Below are 17094 nucleotides of genomic sequence, written 5' to 3'. Positions count from 1 at the left end.
ACCCATGTCTGATTTATTATCAGGATGATGTGACATAGTTTTAGTTGCTAGTTTGATGAGTCAATGTTCTTGTGATTACTTATCTATGTGGATTGGTGTCCACTGCTGAATTATAATCAGGATGATGTGACCTAGTTTCAGTTTTCAATTTGATTAGTCAATGTTCTTGTGGTTACTTATCTGTATGGATTGATGTCCATGTCTGATTTATAATCAGGATGTCATCATGATGTGACCTACAATATAGTTTTGGTGCCAGGTTCACATGTCACTGATCTGGTGATGACTTATATATGTGTGCTGATTATTTATGCCTGTATTTGATTTTTAATTAGGACGATATGACCTACTTTCAGTTGACAATTTGATGTGTGACTTACTTGTGTGGATTGCTGTCTGTGTCTGAGTCATCGTCAGTATGGTGTGATCCAGGTTTGGTTGTCTTTGAAGTTTTGCTAATTTCAACTTTAGGTATACTAGTATATTTCTGTTTGCCTCTCTTCATTTTTTGTAACCTCACAGTTTAACTGCTACAACAAGTCTATGACTGCATGCATGATTGTGAAGACAGAAGTAGCCTTAAGAAGCCTAAAAAAAGAACAAATATATTTTGGTACATGAGATAGCAACCCAACAACACAATAAAATAGATAATACATGTTCATTTTTGAAAGTAAAAAATCTGATAATTATGAGTGACCCTAATACACTATATATCATACATTTAAAGATTGGTATGCCATGTCTACAATAATAGTAGGTCATCATGTTTTCTCATCTGTCCCATATCAAGTTGAAGTTTTGGCTTAAGTTAGTCTATCAGACAGTTGTGGTCACATCAGCTTGAAATGTGTGCTGAAGTCAATGGTTCTCTCAAGGCACTTGGCTTCTGCCACCAATAAAAACTGACCGCCACCAAAATATCACAATAGTGTTGAATGTGATGTTAAACACCAATCTATTAATCAATCAATTGAAACATATCCTTATAATTATTATGCTGTGATCTCCTTGAAATATATTTGACACATATTTTTGGTTACATTAAACTGTGAGCACAACACCATGTCAAAAAGAAAAAGAAATAAATAAGTTGAAAAACAACATAACGTACATGTATTCTCTTTGAAATCAAGAAAGATTATAAGTTTATAATGTAAAATATCGCTCATTAAATCTATATTAGGAGATATTATGAAATATTTACTAACTTGCATAAAAAAGTATACCATGCAGGTTAATTAAATATTGCTAAAGATGTGAAAGATAATGTTCAGATTTAGATGAAAATGTACCAAGGGAACTTAATAAAACAGAAAGTTTACCTTTTGTTTACTATTGATTAATATAGACCTCTGACTGCAGTTAATTATTTATCTCATCCAGTTAATTTGATTGAATGAACAGCTATTCATTATACAGACTTCAAAAGTGATAAAATAGATTTCATCTATAAACAGATACCTGAGTGTCAGTGTTAACTATATTAAAGGTTACTGTACTGTTGGCAGGAGGAACAAATGTCCTGTATCATTTAATTAGTCTTTGGGTCACTTTTCTCAAAATAAAAGCTGAAAGTTTTCCTAAAGATCAAAATTATATTTTAAATCATGAACATGCCAAATTGTTTCCACTTGGATTAACTTGTGTCAAACACAATGATCTTCCCCCTTGACAAATCATTCACAATAAAAAGAGATAAATTTAATGCAAGAGTGTTTTATTAGTTGAATCAATACAAACAGTGGTTAGACAATCTAATAAAACACATTATTAAATTCCTATTGGGTATTACATTTAACATCCGTTACAATTACAGGTAAGAAGTCAATAACATCAATGACTTTGTCAAACTTTTATGAAATTTTAATATTTGAACATGCAGAAGGTTATCTTCTTATACAGAGCAAAATTTGAACATATTTTTTTGTTAGATTTTAGCTCAAAATTTGGCTTAAAAGGCAATGTGAACTGTTACCATAATTTAGTGTCTATCTTGTAGTCTGCCTGTCTGTCTATCATCAGATTTTTGTCGAGCCTGCAACTTTTGTTGCAGAAAGCTCGAAAGAGGGATAGTGATCCGGCGGTGTTAGCTAACTTCTTTAAAGCTTTATATTTTAGAAGGTGGAAGACCTGGATGCTTCATACTTTGTATATAGATGCCTCATGTTACGAAGTTTCCGTCAGTCACATCATCACATGTCCAATGTCCTTGACCTCATTTTCATGGTTCAGTGACCACTTGAAAAAAAAGTTCAGATTTTTTGTAATGTTGAATTCTCTCTTATTATAAGTAATAGGATAATTATATTTGGTATGTGCGTACCTTGCAAGGTCCTCATGCCCGTAAGACAGTTTTCACTTGACCTCGACCTCATTTCATGGATCAGTGGACAAGGTTAAGTTTTGGTGGTCAAGTCCATACTTCAGATACTATAAGCAATAGGGCTAGTATATTCGGTGTATGGAAGGACTGTAAGGTATACATGTCCAACTGGCAGGTGTCATCTGACCTTGGCCTCATTTTCATGGTTCAGTGGTTATAGTTAAGTTTTTGTGTTTTGGTCTATTTTTCTCATACTATATGCAATAGATCTACTATATTTGTTGTATGGAATGATTGTAAGGTGTACATGTCTAGCGGGCGGATGTCATCTGACCATGACCTCATTTTCATGGTTGAGTGGTCAAAGTTAAGTTTTTGAGTTTTGGTCTTTTTATCTAATACTTTATGCCATAGGTCAACTATATTTGGTGTATGGAAATATTTTTATGATCTATATGTCAGTCGCGCAGGTTTTATTTGACCTTGACCTTATTTTCACGGTTCATTGCTCAGTGTTCAGTTTTTGTGTTTTGGTCTATTTTTCTTAAACTATAAGTAATAGGTCAATTATATTTGGTTTATGGAAGCATTGTGAGCTGTACATGTCTGCCTGGCAAAGTTCATCTGACCTTGATCTCATTTTCATGGTTCATTGGTCTTTGGTTAGTTATCTTGGTTAATGTTAAGTTTATGTGACAGTTTTTAATAAAGCTTTATACTTAGGACTATCAACATAATATCAATGATTAGTAAAGAAGGCGAGACATTTCAGCGTGTGCACTCTTGTTTTTTTAATTTGCTCTGAAACTGCAATGCTAAATGTAACCAAAGTTTTCATTCATGAATGTTCCTTATTTAAAAACCAGGGTTCATTTTCCCTGTTTCTCAGATCAGAAGTACCTGTTTTGCTGTTTTGGTACTTCTGGTGTTCCGGAAACCAGTATTCTCTCATATGTCATTAAAGATACGTTGATTTTGTTCAGTACAGTACATGACACTATAATTTGTTTATTATACCCCACGCAACGAAGTTGCTGAGGGTATAATGTTTTTGACCGGTCCATCTGTCCATCTGTATATCTGTCTGTGTGTCAGTCAGTCCTGTTTCTTGTCATAGCAACTTCTCTCAAACCACACAACAGAATTTCATGAAACCTTTTAAGATAATAAGGACATACTATGAAGATGTGCATATCAACAGGAAATTGTAATTCAATTTTTTTTCCAGGAGTTACATCCCTTTGAAAGTTTTTTGCTTTAATGTACTACTGCAACAGTTTGTCATCGCAACTACTCTGAAACCACACAACAGATGAAACTTTGTACATAATAAGGACATACTACGTATATGTGCATATCGACAGGAAATTACAATTCATTTTTTTTTTCTAGGAGTTTAGCCCCTTTGAACTTATTTGCTTCAATGTACTTCTGCAACAGTTTGTCATCGCAATCCTTTGACACCACACAACAGAATATCATTAAAGTTTGAAGATAATATGTGCATATTGACAGGAAATTATGGTTCAATATTTTTTTCTTACACTTATTTTATTTCTTCATTAACAATGTGGGGACGTGGGGTATGTGAGCGTGCTCACTAAGGTTCTTTAATTTGACATGCAGTAACAGTATTTGGATTAGTGGTGTTCTTCCTCAACCTGAAGGTGGCCAATATTGACAACTGACCCCAAATGAATTATTGCCCTTGAAAGACTAGTACATTGTAGGTAGAGAGAAAACGTAAAAAAAAGATATCAATCAACATAATTCTATCTACAATCAATGCAGTCAAAATGGTTTGTAATCCATAGCATTTGATTTAAATTAACTAAAGTCATAATTCTTTAATGCTGCTTATATCTAGTGCTGAATTTTTTTTTATTATTTCCTGATATGGTATATTGGCCACGGTTCTTTATTTATTCATTTTACTTTAAGAGATATTGTCTGTTTAGTGAATTTGTTATAATGATCTATAAACATTTCCTTTTAGTGTTATTCGTTCTAGTTTATTTACTTAAAAAATTGTAATCAACATTAGTTAGATTCAGGGAGATTCTATTTTGTCTGTTATTAGCTATATTATCATTATCATATAGTTTCTTGTGTACAATTTGGAAATTAGTATGGCGTTCATTATCACTGGACTAGTATATATTTGTTTAGGGGCCAGCTGAGGGAGGCCTCCAGGTGCGGGAATTTCTCGCTAAATTGAAGACCTGTTGGTGACCCTCTGCTGTTGTTTTTTATTTGGTCGGGTTGTTGTCTCTTTGACACATTCCCCATTTCCATTCTCAATTTTATGTCTATAATTTGTTCAAATGAGTTGTCATTCATAATGTTTAAAAGCATTTGCTTTTGTTTTTTGTGTGACAATTCAGGCATTACTGATGGTATTTGAGATTCTATGTGATGTATAAATTCAGAAACTGAGAAGTTCTATGTATAGCAACCTAGAAATTAGTTTCCTGCGATTTACTGACAAAGGCGCATTTCCTTTGGTATAGTTCTAGAAAAGATAAAATTTCTTCTGATGTTGCAATTTCCTGAATAGTTATAAAGATTTACAAATGTTGATATTTAAATCATATTAAATTTTATACTTCTGTTTAATGTTATTTTAACAATTACTGTAAATAAACTTATTTTCGTGAGCGAGTTATTTTTCACAACTTTTGCGAGGAGATAAATAACGCGAATATAAATTGTCGCGAATATGTAAAACTTTGATTATTTCTTATTTAACTACATCAAGTAAATTTGAGAATCGTGAAATTCAATCGCTGCGAAATGGACTAGAAGGGTCTAATCTCGAAATAAAGTATCCGCGAAAGTAAGTTGATTTACAGTAAACTAAATTTCTTTTGAATTTTCTTTGTACTTCTTTTTAATAACTTAGTCCAATGTTAAACCTTTTTCATATAGATTAGACCGTTGGTTTTCCTGTTTGAATGGTTTTACACTAGTAATTTTTAGGGCCCTTTATAGCTTACTGTTCCATGTGAGCCTATGCTCTTTGTTGAAGATTGTACCTTGACCTTTAATGGTTTACTTTTATAAATTGTTGCATGGATGGAGAGTTTTCTCATTGGCACTGATACCTCATCTTCCTATATCTACTTATCAACAGTTTATAGTAAACAAATTTATTTTATAAATATTATTAGAAAACTTATGAAGATACAAAGCAATTATATAATCCAAATGACAGATCAGTTTTTTCCTTGAAAGTGATATCACTGAATTTGTTTGTACTAGAGAAAATCAATGGGTGTGTTAAAGAGAGCAGGATCTGTTTCTTCTGGAGCACTTGAGATCACCCCTTGGTTGTTTTGTGGTGTTTGCGTTGCTCAGACATTAGTTTTCTTAAGGAATGACTGTAATATTTTTTCTGTCTATGAAGAAATAACATAAAAAATGTGGCACACTGAATAACGCGCGTAGCGGGTTATTTAACAGTGTGCACCACATTTTTTATGTTATTTCGAATAGATAGAAAAAATATTACAGTCATTTCTTATAATTTAATTCTAAATTCCATTTTAAACCGTAGAAAACCATGAAAAAAACGTTGATGACGTCACGGTCACATGACTAAATTATGTCTATGGGCTGATAACAAAATAACGTCAGCCAATCAGAAGACGAGTAACATCAAAAATTAAATTATTATGGAATGTTTTGTAGACTGTTATATGTCTGTTTTTGTCATGGTATTGTCAATTTGTCTTAGACTTTTGAGTTTGAATTCTCTTTGATATCTTCCACCCCTCAATTAAAACAGTGGTAAAAAAATGTGTTTAGACAGTATACAATATCTAAAAGTTTTCTTTGCGAGATAAAATCTATAATTTATTGATATTACTGAATACAATGTAGCTTTGCTCTTCAATGCACAGATGTGATCAGGTGCTAGGGGCTGTCCTTAAACTTGAACAATAGATTGAGCAAATTTTAAAATTATAGAAAAACCAATCTATGACTCAAAATCAGTACATGCACAACAACAACAAAAAAACACAAAGAGCAAAAGAACAGCTCTTATTGCTGTTCTTCATCTCAAAGTCACAGTAAGGTCTCAGTAAAATCACACAAATACCTAAAGCCAAGGACTATTCAAAACAGAAAGTCCCTAATCAAATGGCAAAATCAAAAGCTCAAACACGTCAAATAAATGGAAACCTCCCTAAATTTTAGATAGAGAACAGTCATAGAAGTGTAGTTATGTTTTGTTTCATGTGGATGTAGTTGTTTTGTGTCATGAATTGATTCACCATATCCCTTCCTTTCCCTTCAACTTAAAGTGTCCGGGAATCTGAGGTTTTCTGTCCAAACAGTAGTGGCCAATAGTGTGCTAAATCTTGTGACAGGTCCAAAATGAGAAAAAAATTATTCATGCGAGTTACTGAGATTTTCTGATTATTGATACTGTGTACCATGAATTCTCAAAAAATTAAGATTAGATAACTGGTCCGTATTATTCCTTAATTTTGTGATGATACTATTAATTTCAAAACCATTGATCAGCTATGTTTGCTGCGGACTTTTAATGGTTATAGATTTGAGTTTCAGAAATATATTAGTTGTTCACTAATCTTAAGGTTGGCTGCTATGCATATGTACATGTATTCTTATATAGCTTAGACTTTCGGAGATTAGACTGTTGGTTTTCCTGTTTGAATGGTTTTACACTAGTAATTGTTGGGGCCCTTTATAGCTTGCTGTTTCGGTGTGAGCCAAGGCTCTGTGTTGAAGGTCGTACCTCGACCTTTAATGGTTCACTTTTATAAATTGTTACTTGGATGGGGAGTTGTCTCATTGGCACTCATACCACATCTCCCTATATCTATGTATGTATATATCTCTTAAATTCAAGGTAGCATCTATTTATTCAGAAAAATACTTCTTTATTTCAAGCAGTTTGTGGTGATTTATTATTTCTTTCAATGGGAATTACAGCCTTTTATGTGAGGTCAATTTTGTGAGTGATTTTTTAATTCATTGCTAGCACAGCTGTACAAATATGAAATTTAAGTTTATCTGAGAATTCTTTAGAAAATAACAAATGGATATTAAACATCTTGTACCTAATGTTGGATTCAATATATTTAGTAGTTAACTATTATAATAAATAAAATAGATTTTATACTGGTACCATCTGATCAATAATTTTATACAAGAATTTGAATAGTAAGACTAACTATACAAATATTTGTTGAATATAAAGAAAAGAAAATAGGTCAATAGTAGCTATCAAGTAGTTGGGGATAAATTTTACTAAAGATTGTACAATATAAAGAACTAGTAATTTATGAACATTTAGCTCTACCCTCATTTCTTTTTAATCTTAAAAGAAAATTGTATGTGCAGTCAGATTGCTATTTATTATAACCTTTGTATACCACAAAGATTTTTAAAACGGTGAAATGATGCTTGAATAGTTTTGAAAAATAGAAAATCATTATAGTTTCATGTCTGTTCACTCATTCAACTAAGTAGGGTGCGAACAATACTAACCCAGTCAGGTTATTTTCATAAAAGAATTCTTGCTAAATATTCCTAATTTTAAAATTAGTTACATATAATTCAGTAACTAAAATATAATTATATAACTATAAAAAGTCACTTAATGATATTATAACAGAGAAGTTTTAAGAAATTATGTACTTACTAACATAAGAAAGTGATGCAGTTGTCAGTGGATTATTAGTTCCAAGAGTAATTCCAGATGATTTTGAGATAATTGAGTTAGGAGACTTTGTAAAACTGCCAAGAGAACTTAATAAAACGGGCTACTTACCTTTTGTTTACTATTGATTAGTATATCTCACAGTTAATTATTTATCACCCAGAGTTCTTGTGATTGAATGCACAGCTATTAATCACATACTCCTTATGCATGTTATGTGACAAAACAGATTTTTTCTAATAGTTGTCAGTGTCAACGTTATCCAAGGCTTATATTACAACACACTGCCATATATACTAGTACCATTTTAAAGATAAACAAGTTTCCTATATCACTCTTTCATGTATTGTTTAGTTCACTGTTCAAGAAATACAAAGTTAATGATTTTTCTGAAAAATCTATAGTATATTGTAAAGATATACATGCAAAATTGTTTCCACTTTGATTCAGGTTTATTCAAATTAAAAATAAATCTATCTATTCTGATTCCCACAAATCACTCGCTATATACAAAAAAGACATAAACTTTATATGCAAGATAGTTTTATGATTCAATCGTTACATGCCTGATCAATATGTTTTTTTAAGAATTACAATTGTTAATAGAAAAATATATTATTATCCCATTGGAATTATTGATAATTTATGTATACATTCAATATCCGTTACAATTTCCGGTGGTAAGTCCTATTACTTGTGTAAGTCATAAAACTAAAAGGAAGAAGCTAATTTCATTTGACACTTATTATAAGCCTTACAGTTAGGTATGTCATGTATTTATACATTTTATTGCATCAAAGTAAATCCATCAATAGTATAGAGTGCAATCTGCTATACCAGTGGGTTACATCAAAACCATTCACAAATTGGTGTACCCAATAATTAAGTTGATATTGATTTCAGCTTATAAGACAGTCAGAAAAACCTGAAGTATGAATACAATTAGGTTTATAGATTCTTCTCTCAGTATAAATGTAGTTCAGATATTATATTTATTTTTGCCTGACACACTTCAAATAATCTTTTCTTGTCGTGCTAACCAATCCAGGATACTCAATTTGGGGGGCAGAAAAAAATATGGAGGAATAGAGCAGTCTAAAATCAGAAAATTAGACTTTAAACTAAATTTATTTTTTTTAGACATTTAAAGGAAGGAATGTTCATAACGGTTTTCCTAGATCCACCAGTGTAATTCTTTTGTTATTTTGTTCACAAGCCGTTTTGTTCCAGCGCTTGTTTTGTTCTAAAACACTCTGGCAGAAACTTTGATGGCAGTCTACATCAGATTCCATCAGATGTTTGGCTAACTTGGAGAGTGTTATACATGTATTTAATTTTTAGGTCAAAGGTAAAGGTCACATTATGACCTATAAGATAAAAGAACTGTAGCACTCCATTGGACTGTTAGTGCATATACATACCATTACTTGCATCTTCCTAATTTGAAGATAATCTTAAGAAAGTAATTGATTTAATTTTACATATGTTTTTTGTTTTGTTTTCTAGGTTGTGTATTGCATTCCTTGAAAAGTGGGAAGATTTTATCTGCAGATGTTGGTTATAAAGGTACACAACTCAAGTTAACGTTGCAGTTAGAAGGTGGACAGAGAGTAATATTTAAACCAAAGTGGTCAGTATCTGTCATAAATCAGAACCTTGAATTTCTCATTTCAACTATTACACAATTTTTTCTTGTCAGTTTCTATTGTATGGGTTTTGATATTTTTTTATAGTCATTAGCTCATGTCCACATGGGCTAACCCAGCCAGCTGGTCACCTGCCAAATAACAGTTAAATGGCACAGATGGACTCCTTTCTTACTGATGGCATGCTTCTGCTTGACAAAATGTCTGAATCCACATCTTAATACAAATGTTTTCCATGAAGTATAGTGAGGATATTAAGTGGTTGTGTTGAAAAAGGAATTGTACATTCTCACTGTTAATTCTGAAAAGGTTATCACTGTTAATTCTGAAAAAGTTTCTCTATGTCAATTCTGAAAAGGTCTCACTGTTAATTTTGAAAAGGTCCTCACTGTTAATTCTGGAAAGGTTCCCTGTTAGTTTTGAAAAGTTTATCACTGTTAGTTTTGAAAATGTTCTCACTGTTAATTTATAAGGTTTCACTGTTAATTCTGAAAAGGTTCTTACTGTTATTTCTGAAAGGGTTCTCATTTTTAATTCTGAAAAGGTTCTCACTGTCATTTTGAAAAGAGTCACTGTTAATTCTAAAAAGGTTCTCACTGTTAACTAAGGAAAGGTCTCACTGTTAATTCTGAAAAGGTTATCACTGTAAATTCTGAAAAAGTTTCTCTATGTAAATTCTGAAAAGGTCCTAACTGTTAATTCTGGAAAGGTTCCCTGTTAGTTCTGAAAGGTTTTCATTGTTAGTTTTGAAAAGGCTCTCACTTCAATTCTAAAAAGGTTCTCACAGTCAATTTTAAAAAGGTTCTCACTGTTAATTCTGGAAATGTTTCACTGTTAATTCTGAAAAAGTCTTCACTGTTAATTCTAAAAAGGTTGCTGGTTCTCACTGTAAATTCTAAAAAGGTTCTCACTGTTAACTAAGGAAAGGTCTCACTGTTAATTCTGAAAAGGTTATGACTTAATTCTGAAAATTTTCTCTGTAAATTCTGAAAAGGTCTCATTGTTAATTTTGAAAAGGTCCTAACTTAATTCTGGAAAGGTTCCCTATTAGTTCTGAAAAGGTTTTCATTGTTAGTTTTGAAAAGGCTCTCACTTTCAATTCTAAAAAGGTTCTCACTGTTAATTCTGGAAATGTTTCACTGTTAATTCTGAAAAAGTCTTCACTGTTAATTCTAAAAAGGTTCTCACTGTTAACTAAGGAAAGGTCTCACTGTTAATTCTTAAAAGGTTATGACTGTTAATTCTGAAAAGGTCTCACTGTTAATTTTGAAAAGGTCCTAACTGTTAATTCTGGAAAGGTTCCCTATTAGTTCTGAAAAGGTTTTCACTGTTCGTTTTGAAAAGGCTCTCACTGTAAATTCTAAAAAGGTTCTCACTGTTAATTCTAAAAGGTTCTCACTGTTAATTCTGGAAATGTTTCACTGTTAATTCTGAAAAAGTCTTCACTGTTAATTCTGAAAAGGTTCCCTGTTAGTTCTGAAAAGGTTTTCACTGTTAGTTTTGAAAAGGCTCTCACTGTCAATTCTAAAAAGGTTCTCACTGTTAATTCTAAAAAGGTTTTCACTGTTAATTCTGGAAAGGTCTCACTATTATTTCTGAAAAAGTCTTCACTGTTAATTCTAAAAAGGTTCACTGTTAGTTCTGAAAAGGTTTTCACTGTTGCTTTTGAAAAGGTTCTCACTGTCAATTCTAAAAAGGTTCTCACTGTTAATTTGAAAAGGTTCTCAGTTATTTCTGAAAGGGTTCTTATATTTAATTCTGAAAAGGTTCTCACTGTCATTTTGAAAAGAGTTTCACTGTTAATTCTGAAAAAAGTTCTCATTGGAAATTCTGAAAAGGTTCATGCTATTAATTCTGAAAAGGTTTTCACTGTTAATTCGGAAAAGTTTTTCACTTTTAATTCTGGAAAGTTTTGCACTGATAATTCGGAAAAGGTTCTCACTGTTAATTCTGAAAAGGTCCTCACTGTTAATTCTGTAAAGATTCTCATTGTTGAATCTGATAAGATTCTCACTATTAATTCTGAAAAGGTCCTTACTTTTAATTCTGAAAAGATTCTCACTGTTAATTAAGTCTCCCAAACAAAGTTTGGAGACTTATTGTTTTTGGTCAGTTCTTATCAAACAAAGTTTCTTTTTTTTCTTATTTTTATTTTTCTTCCACACATTTAGTCCGCGCGAGTTCTCAGAATTGAACGGACCAATGTTTATGGAACTCAACTATAATGAGGAACCTCATTTGAAGTTGTGCACCTTGCTATGGAATGGTAAAAGATGGCCGCTGTTTCCATGGAAACAGCACAAATGCGAAAAAAATCAAAGTGGTCCAAACTGGAAGAAACTCCACAGGAATGTTAACTGGCATGTGCTGATTACCATGGAAACAGCTAAAATATCAAAAATTCTAACTCTTTCGTTATAAGATCCAACTGGATGAAACTTTATGAAAATGTGCTCCAGTATGCCAAGATGTCAAGACAATATTTGGATAGTTCAAAATGGCCGCCATTGTCATGGAAACTAGGGCCAAGTTTTGCATTGACCCTATGGAAAAATGCATAAAATCAGGATTTTCTCAGAGAGTAGTGCATCAAAATAAATGAAACTGTACTGATATATAACATGACATGTGGCAATGAGATGTCTGCTTTTAGAATTTTGGAATTATCTACTGTAACCATGGTTGCAGCACAAATGTTCAAAATTTCCAAAAATATTTAAGTGCTGCAAACTGGATGAAACTTTACAGGAATAGTGACTGGCATGTGCGGAGTTGCATTTTGAAGTCGGAATTTCCAAAATGGCCGCTGTAACCATGGAAACAGCAAAATTGTCCAGAATTTCAAAATGCTCCAAACTGAATGAAATTTTGCAAAAATAATAACTTGCAGGTGTAGATGCACTCTTTGACTTGGGAATTCCCAAATTGGCTGCCGCTCACCTGGCAATGGGGGGACGAGGGTGCCATCCGTTATTGCTAGCAATTACAAATCTAGTTCTTCTTCCTCTTCCGCCACTTTAAAAAATGAACTTGTCCGCAGCGTTTCTCCAAAACCGCATGTCAGATTGACTTAGAATTTCATTAAATGGTAGACTAATATGTCTAAGTGAGCCATCAATCTTTCGTTTGTGCATTGGGGTCTATTAAGGGGTATTTTGGGGGGTAGAAAGGAGGAAGGGGTTTACTATAGAACCCTATGGGATTTTATTTTCTAAAATTTTCAAATGAATATCACTTGAAAACTGTAAGTGATAGATACATGCAGTCTTCAGAATTGATTATAGGACAATAAAACAAATTATGAATCATCAAAAGTTTTCAATGTGTAATAGTACTTTGACAAATAGATTTTTGTTTATCTATTTTTGTGCAATATGCTTGATTTATAATCACTGCTTTTCCATCAAGTTATTTGGTTTTTGGATGGTGTTATGTTATGTCCTTTGTGAATTAAAGTATTTTATGGATGTGAAAATGACATATATTAAATACATTACTATCAGATTATTACATGTCATTTTTCATATCACATGTATTATCAGCACTAGGTTTAATATCAGCTCAAGAATCGCATTGCTCGAGGGCTGATTTTGACTGAGGGCTGATAATACATGTGATATGAAAAATGACATGTAATGATCTTTTTATCATATGCTTCAACAATGGAGAAAAACAACAGATTCATATATTGATCCTTTTACGTCGTCCCAAATAGAAGTTCAAGGAGTGAAAAGTTCACGGACATCGGACCCCAATTTTTATGCCCCACCTACAATAGTAGTGGGGCATTACATTGTATGTTTTCTGGTCTGTGGCTCCATTCGTCCGTCCGTCCGTCCGTCTGTCTGTGGTTCCGTTCGTCCGTCCAGGTTAAAGTTTTTGGTCAAGGTAGTTTTTGTCGAGCCTGCAACTTTTGTTGCAGAAAGCTCGACATAGGGATAGTGATCCGGCTACGGCGGCTACGGCGGCGGCGGCTACGGCGGTGTTAGCTAACTTCTTAAAAGCTTTATATTTTAGAAGGTGGAAGACCTGGATGCTTCATACTTTGTATATAGATGCTTCATGTTAAGAAGTTTCCGTCAGTCACATGTCCAATGTCCTTGACCTCATTTTCATGGTTCAGTGACCACTTGAAAAAAAAGTTCAGATTTTTTGTAATGTTAAATTCTCTCTTATTATAAGTAATAGGATAACTATATTTGATATGTGCGTACCTTGCAAGGTCCTCCTGTCTGTCAGACAGTATTCACTTGACCTCGACCTCATTTCATGGATCAGTGAACAAGGTTAAGTTTTGGTGGTCAAGTCCATATCTCAGATACTATAAGCAATAGGGCTTGTATATTCGGTGTATGGAAGGACTGTAAGGTGTACATGTCCAACTGGCAGGTGTCATCTGACCTTGACCTCATTTTCATGGTTCAGTGGTTATAGTTAAATTTTTGTGTTTTGGTCTGTTTTTTTCATACTATATGCAATAGGTCTACTGTATTTGTTGTATGGAATGATTGTAAGGTGTACATGTCTAGCGGGCAGATGTCATGTGACCTTGACCTCATTTTCATGGTTCAGTGGTTATAGTTAAATTTTTGTGTTTTGATCTGTTTTTTTCATACTATATGCAATAGGTCTACTATATTTGTTGTATGGAATGATTGTAAGGTGTACATGTCTAGCGGGCAGATGTCATGTGACCTTGACCTCATTTTCATGGTTCAGTGGTCAAAGTTAAGTTTTTGAGTTTTGGTCTATTTATCTAATACTATATGCCATAGGTCAACTATATTTGGTGTATGGAAATATTTTATGATCTTTATGTCAGTAGTGCAGGTTTCTTTTGACCATGACCTCATTTTCACGGTTCATTGCACAGTGTTAATTTTTTGTGTTTTGGTCTATTTTTCTTAAACTATAAGTAATAGGTCAACTATATACATGTATGTTGTATAGAAGCATTGTTAGCTGTACATGTCTGCCTGGCATGGTTTATCTGACCTTGACCTCATTTTCATGGTTCATTGGTCTTTGTTTAGTTATCTTGGTTAATGTTAAGTTTATGAGACAGTTGTAATAAAGCTTTATACTTAGGACTATCAACATAATATCAATGATTAGTATAGAAGGCAAGACATTTAAGCGTGTGCACTCTTGTTGATGAAGCTGAAGTCCAGTCAACTTGAAACTTAGTACACTTGTTGCTTATGAGATGATCTTTCTAATTTTTAAGCCAAACTAGACTTTTGACCCCAATTTCACGGTCCACTGAACATAGAAAATGAAAGTGGGAGTTTCAGGTTAAAGTTTTTGGTCAAGGTAGTTTTTTGATGAAGCTGAAGTCCAATCAACTTGAAACTTAGTACACTTGTTGCTTATGATATGATCTTTCTAATTTTAATGCCAAATTAGATAATTACCCAATTTCACGGTCCATGGAACATGGAAAAGGATAGTGGAAGTGGGGCATCCGTGTACTTTGGACACATTCTTGTTTAGTATATTATTTGATATGAAATCTTTCTATTATAAACTTTTTAATATGGATGAATCGATAAAAAAAAAAAATTCAACAATATACATAATTTACACTGTTTGGAAAAGTCAACTTGTTTTTAAAGTAACTTTCTAAATTATGTTCGAAACTTTTAAAAAATGCATTTATTTATTAATTTTGGTTTTTATGGGTTTTTTTTTTAATTATTTTACACAATATATTTTCCAGTATCCCAATAATGGTTTTGTACACTACTTTGTAATGTTTATCACAGAAAACCTAGCATTGGTGTTTATTCTCCTGAATTTTTTTTTTTTAACTTTTGATTTTTTTTATTTCCAACAATTACAACATATACATGATATACATACAATATAATACATATAAGATAAATACAATGTCATTTTTATAAATAAATCTTAATTGGAAATATTTTACATTTTCTATAGAAAAGATAAAGAAATAAAAAAATAAAAAAATAAAATTAAATAAAATAAAGAAATAAAGAAATAAAGAAGGAAAAATAAAAAACAAAAAAACAAAAAAACAAAAACAAAACTCAAAAGGATTATCCAGTTACATCCCTATCTTTATTTTTAATATCACATAATTACATGTATGTTGAAAAAATTTTTTTTTTTTATATTTACGAGACATATTTCTTTCGTAACAGCCATCAACACTGATCAAGTACATAACATGGCAATAATATTTTCTTTAATAAAGATTATAATTAAGTAGTCCTAAGTAATTGTAACAACAACAAAAAAGACATTAGTCAGTATACAATAATAGTTTTTCAAAAACATTCCATACATTGTCAAATTCAGTTATCTTTTTATTTTTTACAGCTATCATACTCTCTAATTTATACATATCTTTCAGTTTTATTATAACTGCTTGCAATGAGAGATTCTTTTTAAAGCATCTAGAATTATACATATATTGTTTAATATAAAGAAAAATCATGTTATATGGGTTGTTGGGAAATATCTTGGATAAGTCTCCAAAAAGAAAGTTTAATTTATTCATTGGGAGACTTATTCCACCGGAAAGGAACCAGTTATCAACATCCTGTAGAAAATCTTGTACAGTATTGCAATTCCAAAATAGGTGTTCTATAGACTCATTATCTGATTTACAAAATGTACACAAAGGATCATCAGTCAATTTTATTTTTACTAAATACTGATTTGTGGCAATAATGCAATGATTAATCCTATATTGCAGCCACTGTAATTTACTATTTTTAGTAACAGCAAAAGGCAGTCTGAAAATCTTTTTCCAGTTCAGGTTCTGTTCACCTAAAATTTTAACCCACTTAAGCTGTCCAGTAGGAATAACATTATTTCTTGTCAGTACAGAATACATATCTTTTGATCCTTTACAATGTTTTAAAAATATTTGTAGACATGATGGTATAAAAGGACAAACTAATTTGTAAGATCCTTTAGGGAAAGATTTTGATGCCTCTTTCACTGCCGAAATAACACTGTTAAATTTAAGAAAATCTGTGTTAATGTTATATTTTTGATTAAATTGGTCAAATGAAATATACAATCCATTTTGGTCAACTATATCATTTACAAATCTAATACCACTTTTGAACCAATCTTGATAAATTACTGATTTATGACCAATCTTAATATTATTGTTTAGCCATAGTGGATTTGATAAAAATGAATCATAAGTAAAATTTCTTTCTTTTTGAATAATCATTTCCCAGGATCTTAGTACATCTTTCCAAAAATGGTTGTTAACTGTCATATACAGTTGTCTAATATAATCAACACCACAACTAAACAACTTTCTTTTATCTATGTTTGACATGAAAATATTTTGCCATTTACTATCTCTCTGCAAAATCCTCCTAATCCATGTGGATTTAAGTGCTATAATGAACATATTCAAATCAAGCATTTTCAAACCACCCTCCAAG

At 32.0% G+C, this 17094-nt stretch overlaps 2 protein-coding genes across 2 annotated transcripts in view; one reads left to right on the top strand and one right to left on the bottom strand.

Annotated features, from left to right (window-relative positions):
- LOC143063385 (potassium channel subfamily T member 2-like) overlaps nt 1-8182 on the bottom strand; it is a 111502-nt gene extending 103320 nt beyond the window's left edge. The window contains exons 1-2 of the mRNA XM_076235507.1: nt 8130-8182; nt 381-588 (exon numbers count right to left, since the gene is read on the bottom strand). Coding sequence (XP_076091622.1) covers nt 381-505 — 125 coding nt within the window. The 5' untranslated portion in view covers nt 506-588; nt 8130-8182. The remainder of the gene's footprint in view (nt 1-380; nt 589-8129) is intronic.
- Nucleotides 1-17094, top strand: part of LOC143063386 (glycosaminoglycan xylosylkinase-like) — a 46195-nt gene that overhangs the window by 13477 nt on the left and 15624 nt on the right. The window contains exon 3 of the mRNA XM_076235511.1: nt 9525-9648. Within this exon, the coding sequence (XP_076091626.1) occupies nt 9525-9648 (124 nt within the window). The remainder of the gene's footprint in view (nt 1-9524; nt 9649-17094) is intronic.

This window comes from Mytilus galloprovincialis, chromosome 2 (genome assembly GCF_965363235.1).
Source record: "Mytilus galloprovincialis chromosome 2, xbMytGall1.hap1.1, whole genome shotgun sequence".
NCBI lineage: Eukaryota > Metazoa > Mollusca > Bivalvia > Mytilida > Mytilidae > Mytilus > Mytilus galloprovincialis.
Note: the sequence above shows the minus strand (reverse complement) of the source record. Positions and strands in the feature narration are given on the sequence as shown.